The sequence below is a fragment of the Eucyclogobius newberryi genome, unplaced genomic scaffold, assembly GCF_026437365.1.
Source record: "Eucyclogobius newberryi isolate DKJ021-1_F unplaced genomic scaffold, fEucNew1.0.hap1 SCAF_15, whole genome shotgun sequence".
Lineage (NCBI taxonomy): Eukaryota > Metazoa > Chordata > Actinopteri > Gobiiformes > Gobiidae > Eucyclogobius > Eucyclogobius newberryi.
In genome coordinates this window covers 5,391,590-5,401,186 of record NW_027315779.1, presented here as the reverse complement: position 1 = coordinate 5,401,186, position 9,597 = coordinate 5,391,590, and the positions used below count along the sequence as shown (strand labels likewise).

The 9,597-nt window shown below is 40.6% G+C and overlaps 1 protein-coding gene across 1 annotated transcript; it reads right to left on the bottom strand.

Moving 5' to 3' along the window:
• Window positions 1–2,102: 2,102 nt before the first annotated feature.
• On the bottom strand, window positions 2,103–4,748 carry LOC140360284 (olfactory receptor 6C4-like). The gene is made up of 2 exons (XM_072445494.1): window positions 3,798–4,748; window positions 2,103–2,324 (listed from the first exon to the last, which is right to left on the bottom strand). Exons 1-2 carry the CDS (start codon window positions 4,746–4,748, stop codon window positions 2,109–2,111), a joined length of 1,167 nt encoding a protein of 388 aa, XP_072301595.1. The 3' UTR covers window positions 2,103–2,108.
• Between the last annotated feature and the right edge of the window lie 4,849 nt (window positions 4,749–9,597).

Below are 9,597 nucleotides of genomic sequence, written 5' to 3'. Positions count from 1 at the left end.
GATGTGAGACAGGCTTCTACTCTGACAATGTTCAAATCTAAGCTAAAAACTGTTTTGTTTAGCTGCGCATATGACTAAAAGGATTTTTTCTTTGCACTCTTCTCTTTTGTTTGTGATTTTATTAGTTTAGAAAATCAGTTGGATTGATAATTTTTAATTTAGTTAATTTTATTGTATTTCTGTAATTTCTTTGTGATTTGAATGCATTTTTCCTGCTGTGAAGCACTTTGAATTGCCTTGTGTATGAAATGTGCTCTACAAATAAACTTGCCTTGCCTTGAGGAGGCTGAAGCTGAACCTGGCAAAATGGTGCTTGGTGGGCAGACCTGGAAGCCTGAGCTTGAAGGGAAGTGGAACATGGGGTGGAACCTGGCAACACGGTGCCCAAGGAGAAACAACTGTAAGCTGGCAACACGGTGCTCGAGGAGAAACGACTGGAAGCAGAAGTTATCCGAGGACGCCGGTCTGCTGACGGGAGCCTGGCATGGAGCATGGACGGAGGCCGGAGAGTGAGCTACCAGACTGCAGTTAGTGAGACATAGCGGGAGAAGACGAAAAAAAGAAAGGAGATAGCCAACCGTAAGCAAGAGCTGCGCCTGTGAGAACAGCTGAATAATGCGACCAGACCGGTAGCAGCGGGATACCAGTGGAGGAGGGCCCGGTGGGTGAAATCTGTTCTTACAACATGGAAGGAGCTGAAATATTTATTAAAGCATATACATCTGAACTTTCAATGGGATTAATATTTAAATTATCCAAATGTATTAACAATCTGGGCAGTCACTCTACTGATTACATTAAGGGTGAATGGGAAAGAGAGGGTCACTTTGTGCTGATAAAGAGTGGGAAAGTATGTGTGCATCTCATTGGAGGATCACATATCTGGGGAGAATTCTGTTGGAAGAATGTGTCTCATTTCTTTATAACCCCATGTCAAAGTGTCCATATATCACAGGGAACTGTAGACTGTTGGAGAGGATGTGGCAGCCAGGAGGCAAATCACTATCATGTGTCATGGATGGGATTGTCCTGTTGCTCAGAGGTTTTTGGATGGAGATCAATAAAGCCTTACGGACAATATATGAAATTTCTATTCCGCTGGATTTGAAAACACTGTATTTGGGCCTCAGGACTCCTGCCATAGATACAATCGGCAGTTTGCTATCAAGGACCACAACCCCAGCTACGATGCAAAGTGTTTACTGGCATGCGAGAAACATGAACAACACAAATGTACAGAAATGGATCCCGTTTGGGGCTTCTGGCGATGAGGGCAGTAGGCTCCCGGGCCTCGATACCCCCATCTAGGAGATCAATTAGAATGATTAGAACTATTAAAAAGAGGGTGGCAGGGACACGACATCATGAACACAGGTGTATGTGATCTGGATCTTTATATAGTGTAGCCACAGGAAGGGGCGTGTTCCTGCTCCCAGACTTAAGATAACCAGAATCAGAATAATTTTTTTTGCCGTTTGTCAATGAACAGGATTTACGGACGTAGGAACTTGTCCTGGCGGTACGGTGCAACACAAAGATCAAACACTGAACAATGAATACAAAAACATCCATCCATCCATCCATCCATTTTCTACCGCTTGTTCCCTTTCGGGGTCGCGGGTGACTGGAGCCTATCCCAGTGACTTCGGGCCTTAGGCAGGGTACACCCTGGACAGTGGCCAACTTGTCACAGGGCCAACACAGAGACACAGACATTACAGACAGTTCACGCTCACATTTATTCACTAGGGCCAATTTAGTGTCACTAATTTTGCCTAACACATGCATGTCTTTGGACGGTGGGAGGAAGCCGGAGAACCCGGAGAGAACCCACGGTAACACAGGGAGAACATGCAGACTCCACCCAGACGTTCATGTGACGTTGGTCTGGTCCGGGAATCGAACCCACAATCTCCTTCTTGGGAGGCAAGAGCGCTAACCGCCTTTGCCACCGTGCACCCCGAATACAAAAACAATGGACAATAAATAACTACTGGGTATTAAAAAATAGGTAAGTAGAGTAGAGTAGAGTAAAATAGACATGATATGTACATAAAATAAAATATGTAGTGCAATAAAAAGTGAACAGTGCAGTGAGTGCAAAGTACTTAGGAAGTGTTCATGAGTACAACGGCAGAGGGAAAGAAACTGTTCTTATGACAGGAGGTTCTGGTCCGGATGGACCGTAGCCTCCTGCCTGAGGGGAGTGGCTCAAATAGTCCGTGTCCAGGGTGAAAAGGGTCGGCTGTGATCTGACCTGCTCGTCCCAGAGCCCTGGAGACATACAGGTCCTGCAGAGATGGAAGTTCGCGGCCGATCACCTTCTCAACAGAGCGCACAATGCGTTGTAGTCTCTGTTTGTCCCTGGCTGTGGCTCCAGCGTACCACACGGTGATGGAGGAGGTGAGGATGGACTCGATGATGGCCGTGTAGAACTGCACCATCATCTCAGCTGGCAGCTTTGCTTTCCTCAACTTCTGAGGAAGTTGATAGTGAGCGCCCACTTGAGGTCCCGGGTGATGGTGATACCGAGAAAGCGGAGGGATGAGGGGTGAGGGGGGGGCCGGGGTCCACGACCATCTCCACTGTTTTCTGGCAGTTGAGCTCCAGGTTGTTACTGCTGCACCAGGACACCAGCCGGTCCACCTCACTCAGGTGACAGACTCATCCCTGTCCCCGGTCTCATCTGCAAAATGATCTTCATTTATCTCTGGAGCATCCTCCTGGCGGCAGAAAAGAGGCCCTGACGGAAAAATGGATGACATAAAATGTACCGACAATCATGGACTGGACTAACATTATAATGGACATTCCTAATATGAATAAAATCACATTCAGACTTAAACTGAAAATATATAAATTATTAAACTTTGGACTAAATGGGACATTTTTCTTTTAGTGTTTTCTAGGCCATGATTATATTGTTTTAATTATTGTTTGGATTAGCACTGTTTTTAATTTGTATCTGCTCTCCATGGCCGTGGTTCTCTTTCACCGCGTTTGTTTTTATGTGTTCTTACATCTTAAAATAAAAACATTTAAATTGACTCAGACTTGAACGTTGCCAGCAACTTCAAATCAATAATATCAGCAGCTTTTACTATCTAAAAAACATTTCCAAAATCAAAACTATAGTGTCCAAACAAGACTTGGAGAGACTTATCCATGCGTTTGTCTCCAGTAGATTAGACTACTGTAACGACCTGCTCACTGGCCTCTCCAAACGGGCTGTAAAACAGCAGCAGTACATCCAGAACGCTGCTGCTCGGGTCCTGACTAGAACCAGGAAGTATGATCACATTAGTCCTGTGCTCAGTAAGTACTTCCACTTTATGCAGCTGAAATCTGGAATAGTCCTCCTGAAGATGGGAGACAGGCTTCTACTCTGACCATGTTTAAATCCATGCTAAACACAGTTCTAGCTGTGCATATGATCTGCTCTCTTCTCTTTTAAAGTTATTTTTAATTGAAAGCTTGTATCTTTGTTTATATTTATTTTAACTTTGAATTACTTTGTATACAAATTGTGCTCTACAAATAAACTGGGCCTTGCCTGGTCATTCCCACTGCCTGAACATGCCCTCATTAAACAAGTAGTGATTTATACAAGAGAACCAGTTATTCAAACATATCTCTCTAAAAATGCGGGTTATAGTATAGGTTAAGTTGGGGGAAAATTAGATATCAACAACATACATAGATTATTAAAAAAATACTTTAATACACAATACACTTCTAATAGACCTTGTATTTTTCACATAGTGGTTTCTTCACTTGACTATCTTCACTGTAATCACATTTTGTCTTTTTACTTTGATAAGTTTCTTCACAGAGTCTTTGATTTCGTGCGTCTGCAGTACATATATGACAGGATTCAACAGAGGAGGCAACACGGATGTTAGCGAAAAGTTTATAATCCTAATATTTGGATCTATAGCTGGACCTATTGTATAGATTGTCAAGATAGGTACAAAATACATTGCCACGAGTGAAAGATGTGCAGAGCAAGTTTTAAATGCTTTTACTCTTTCTTGCATTGTCGATATATTGGCCAGTGCAATGCCTATTCTGATATAACTTGCTAAAATGAATGCAAGAGGAAACCACAAGATAAGTACAGTTAGCAAAATGCCAATAACAAAATTTGGTGATGTATCATTGCAACCAAGTCTGTACAGCTGGCCGTGATCACAAAAATAGCTCTTTATAACCACAGAACCACAAAATGAAAGTCTCGTCAGGAGGCCTATTGCCATTAGCACTACTAGTATAACAAAAATCCAGAAAAAAGCAATTAATCTGGACATAGACTTGTGAGTAACTCTGAGGTGATAGTGCAGAGGTGACATTATAGCTATGAGTCTGTCGTAGGAAAGAGCCACTAAGTTTAAAGCCTCCATGGAAAGGCCTACATAACAGAAAAACATAAACACCATGCAGTCGTTGTAAGAGATACGATCGTGGCCGAACAAAAATATATCTAGAAGTTTTGGGACTAATGCACAACTTTGAAGCAAATCAGAAAAAGAAAGGCTAAAAACTGCAATGTATTTAGGAGTCTGTAGGTTATGATCCACAAGTATAAGAAGCATCACAAATGCATTTCCAATGACAGAGAAGAGAAATACAAAAAATAGAAATACATAATAATATTTCACATTTGGAATGCCGATAAAACCGCGTATAATGAAAAAAGGTGGACGCACAAATGTGATATTTTTGTCCAAAGCAGAGTTAAATAGATCCATTTTAAAACATACACATACAATTCACAACATGTTTGTGAGTTTGAGGGAACGGGCAGGAGCAACTGAAAAAAGCAGTGGCCCCATCTCAGGCTGATCCTGAGGTCAACAGCCAATTTAAGCAAATAATTAATTAACAAATCTGTGTCAGCCAATGGAATTGCTTTGGTCTTTATTATTATTCCTTATTACTGTACTTACATGTTTAGGATTTGCAAAAAAGGCTGGAAAATAAGAGAAAAATATATAAATTAAACATTTAGATTAAATAAAAGCAGATTCTACGTTTTGCAAAAATCAATTACAAATTAGAGTCTTGAAAAAAAAAAGTCTGTCTACCCTGGAAAATCAAAACTGTTTCTTAGTTTTTGTGTCAAGACTTAAACCCATTTATATGTAGATTTGATGTCAGTTGATTAAGAGTGTTATGGTTAATTCACTTTTTCTCATTACACCTCCTATTTTCCTATGTTCTGATGACATAGTCTTTTAAAGGGTCTATAATTGTATACAATGGAGGGCTTATTTATCCCAGAAAAGTTTTTTGTGTCCTGTGTATAATTTGTCCATTTATTAATTGCTTACATTCTAAACATAGTTAATAAAGAATTGAATATTTTACAGTTGTATGCAAATGATTATGGTGTCCATACATTATTAATTACATTGCCTGCATTTGATTAGTTGTGTAAAACAAACAATACAGTATGTTTGTTTGTTTGTTTGTTTGTTTGTTTGTTAGTTTTTCAGTGCTACAATACATACTTGAAATTGATACATTCAAGAATTATACAGCACAATTTAGTATGGTACATATGGATTGTATTAAAGCAGATTTTTAAATACTAAAATGTTTTTTTTTGCAATCACAAAACAACATTAAATCAGTCATATTTAGTTCAATTTTACATGCAAATGTTATACAGTTAGTCGTTGTGAGATTGGTCACTCTATGTCGGACCATATGGCTTTGACCTGTGGGGACCCATGAGCCAATCCTTGGACCTCTTCTGTTCAACCTTTACAGGCTGTGCAGTTACAATGTGTCCTACCACAACGACACAGATGATATCAGAACTATGTTTCACTGATGGCAGGTGAATAGGGACCAGTATTCAACCTTTCACTGCCTCCAACAGATCAATGCGTGGATGCAAAACACCTTTCTCTGCAGAACTCAGACAAGGTTGAAATCATCGTCTTCAGCTCACAAAAACAAAGAGAAGTGTTTGCATTCACCTCCATTTTCTCACTCTAAAACCTACAAATCAAGGTCGAAATCTTGTAATCTGGAATAGTCCTCATGAAGATGTGAGACAGGCCTCTACTCTGACCATGTTTAAATCCAAGCAAAACACAGTTCTAGCTGTGCATATGATCTGCTCTCTTCTCTTTTAAACGTTTTTTTTTTTTAATTGTAAGTTTGTATCTTTGTGTATTTTCGTTGTAACTTTGAATCACTCTGTGTACAAATTGTGCTAACAAAGCTAACGAGGCTAACATGGCTAGTATGCCTGAGGCAGAGAACCGCAGTTCTTCCCCGGCGGAGAAACGGTCTACCGCCGGCCTAGATGGAGACTCTCATGGCTTCTCTGCATCGGAAGGGGGAGAGAATACAACTGATCATTAGTTATTGCTGATGATGTCCAAAATAAGACGAAATGTGGCACTAGGCAGAGCAAAATAATATGTCTGTTTGCCGTAACCCGAACGAGCCGTCAAAATTTTTGCAGACTGAAAAACAAATTTCAGCATTTTGTCAAAATTATGCCAAATTCTTTTATTTTTCTTATAATTCGCCGACTCACCGACCATTTTTTCAAAAAGGCGCCGTGTTGAATAATTTTGTATCAATGGAACTTGCTAAAAATATTACAAAGCCGAAAAAGAAATGAAATAGAAACTTAACACGAGCGGAGAACGTTCAAGTCATTGTCTGTTGAAGCCTGACCCCTGGCGGTCACTGCGTGTCACTGGCAGAATCGAAAAAGCGGGATTTGACAGGGGGCTGAAATATGCAGAATTTGTCATATATGATGACCAAGATGTCGACGATTCCACGACATGAAAATGGCCAAAAAATTAAATAATTTGTCCTGTACAAAAATAGTTTATTGGGTGGACTTATTCATTTTTTTGTTTTGTACATTTACGGTAGCATCTCTTTTGATAAATGATAATATTAACTTAACTTTATAGGCAAATTATCATTAAATTCTATATACAAATTTGGAATATTTTATGCTTTAAAGTTAAAAAAAATAAAAATAAAAATACCTAAATACCTACCCACTTGAAAAATGGTGGGTCGGGTTACAGCAAACAGACAATTTATTTGGGGTAGCCTTATATGCAATCTTTTAAAGCCGAGATAATTGCTGCGGTGTCTGCTGCGGTGGCCGCTGAGCTGAAGGCAGGAGGTGTAACCAAAGCACATATGGATGCAGTTGAGGCAAGGCAAGGCAAGGCAAGTTTATTTGTAGAGCACATTTCATACACAAGGCAATTCAAAGTGCTTCACACAGCAGGAAAAATGCATTCAAATCACAAAGAAATTACAGAAACAGAAATACAATAACATCAACTAAATAAAAAATTATCAATCCAACTGATTGTCTAAACTAATAAAATCACAAACAAAAGAGAAGAGTGCAAAGAAAAAATCCTTTCAGTCATATGCGCAGCTAAACAAAACTGTTTTTAGCTTAGATTTGAACATTGTCAGAGTAGAAGCCTGTCTCACATCTTCAAGAAGACTGTTCCAGATTTTAGCTGCATAAAACTGAAACGCAGATTCCCCATGTTTTGTCCTGACTCTGGCCACCAGCAGGAGGCCGGTCCCTGAGGTCCTCAGAGTCCGAGATGGTTCATATGGCACTAACATATCCAAGATGTACTTTGGTGCTAGGCCATGGAGAGACTTGTACACAAGCAGAGCTGCTTTAAAGTCTATTCTCTGAGCCACAGGGAGCCAGTGCAGAGACCTGAGAACAGGACTAATGTGATGGTACTTCCTGGTTCTAGTCAGGACCCGAGCAGCAGCGTTCTGGATGTACTGCAGCTGTTTTACAACTCGTTTGGAGAGGCCAGTGAGCAGGCCGTTACAGTAGTCTAATCTACTGGAGACAAACGCATGGATAAGTCTCTCTAAATCTGGTTTTGACACTATATTTTTGATTTTGGCAATGTTTTTTAGATGGTAAAAAGCTGCTGATGTTATTGATTTGACGAGGCTATTAAAGTTCTGAGTCCATTATTACCCCCAGATTTTTAACTTGGTTTGTAGGTTTTAGAGCGAGACTCTGGAGGTGACCGCTAACACTTTCTCTTTGTTTCTGTGGGCCAAAAACGATTATTTCAGTCTTGTCTGAGTTCAGCTGGAGAAAGTTGTTTTGCATCCACACACTGATCTGTTGGATGCAGTTACAGAGTGAATCTACTGGTCCATAGTCACCTGCCGATAGTGAAACATAGATCTGAGTGTCGTCTGCATAATTGTGATAGGACACATTTTCACTGCGTATCAACTGACCTAACGGCAGCATGTAGAGGTTGAACAGAAGGGGACCCAGGACTAACCCTTGGGGCACTCCACAGGTTAGGGTCATGTGGTCTGAGACACAGCTACCAATTTCAACAAAGTACTTCCTGTCTTCCAGATAGGACCTTAACCAGTTTAGGGCAGTGCCAGTGATGCCCACCCAGTCCTCTAGTCTCTGTAAGAGGATCCCATGATCGACAGTGTCAAAAGCAGCACTCAGATCTAACAGAATTAAGACTGAGGCTTTGCCCGTGTCAGTGTTCAGGCGGATGTCATTTGTCACCTTGACAAGAGCAGTCTCAGTGCTGTGATGAGGTCTAAAACCTGACTGAAAAACATCAAATGAGTTGTTTATTAAGAGGAAATCTGTGAGCTGTTGGTAAACAACCTTTTCAAGGACTTTGCCCCAAAATGGCAGATTAGAGATGGACCGGTAATGACTCAGTACTGCGGCATCAAGACTGCTCTTCTTTAGGAGAGGCTTTATGACTGCAGTTTTCAAAGACATTGGGAATGTTCCAGATTGAAGCGACATGTTAACTATGTGAGTGAATGGTGCTAACAAACTGTTCAGCACAGACTTTAGAAATCTGGTGGGTAACACATCAAGGCAGCATGTAGATGAACTCAGACTGGTGATGATCTCATGGACAGTTTTGTCAGTTACTGGTGCAAAGTGAGTTAGCTCTAAGTGTCTTGGTGGTTTTAGGGTAATTTTTTTGCATTGTGGGATTTATAGCATTTTTAATGCCCTGAACTTTGTCATTAAAGAATAATGCAAACTCATACACTTGGATGTGGAAATGAGTTCTAACAGCAGCTGAGCTGGAGGGTTTGTTAATCTGTTTACTGTGGCAAACAGGACACACGAGTTGTTACCGCAGCTTCCAATTATTTCAGAAAAATATATTTCCCTAGTTCTACATAAGTTTAGGTTGTACATGTTCAGCTTCTCTTTGCCAATCTCTTTTTGAACCTGGAGCTTTGACTTGCGCCATTTCCGTTCGGCCCTGCGGCACTCCCTTTTCTGTGCCCTGACCGAATCATCATTTCTCCATGGCCCCTTCTGCTTATTTTTAACCATTTTAACCTTTATAGGGGCGATGGTGTCCAGAACATTCAAAACACTAGATGTAACAGAGTTCAACAAATCATTTACATTAGAACATGAGACATTTTCAAAGTTTATCATTTCCATAAACAGTGCACTTGTGCCATCACTTATGTGTCTCCTCTGAACAACTGCAGGACCAACCGGTGGTTTGGGAGAAACAGACAGGTCAAAGAAGACACAGAAATGATCAGACAGAG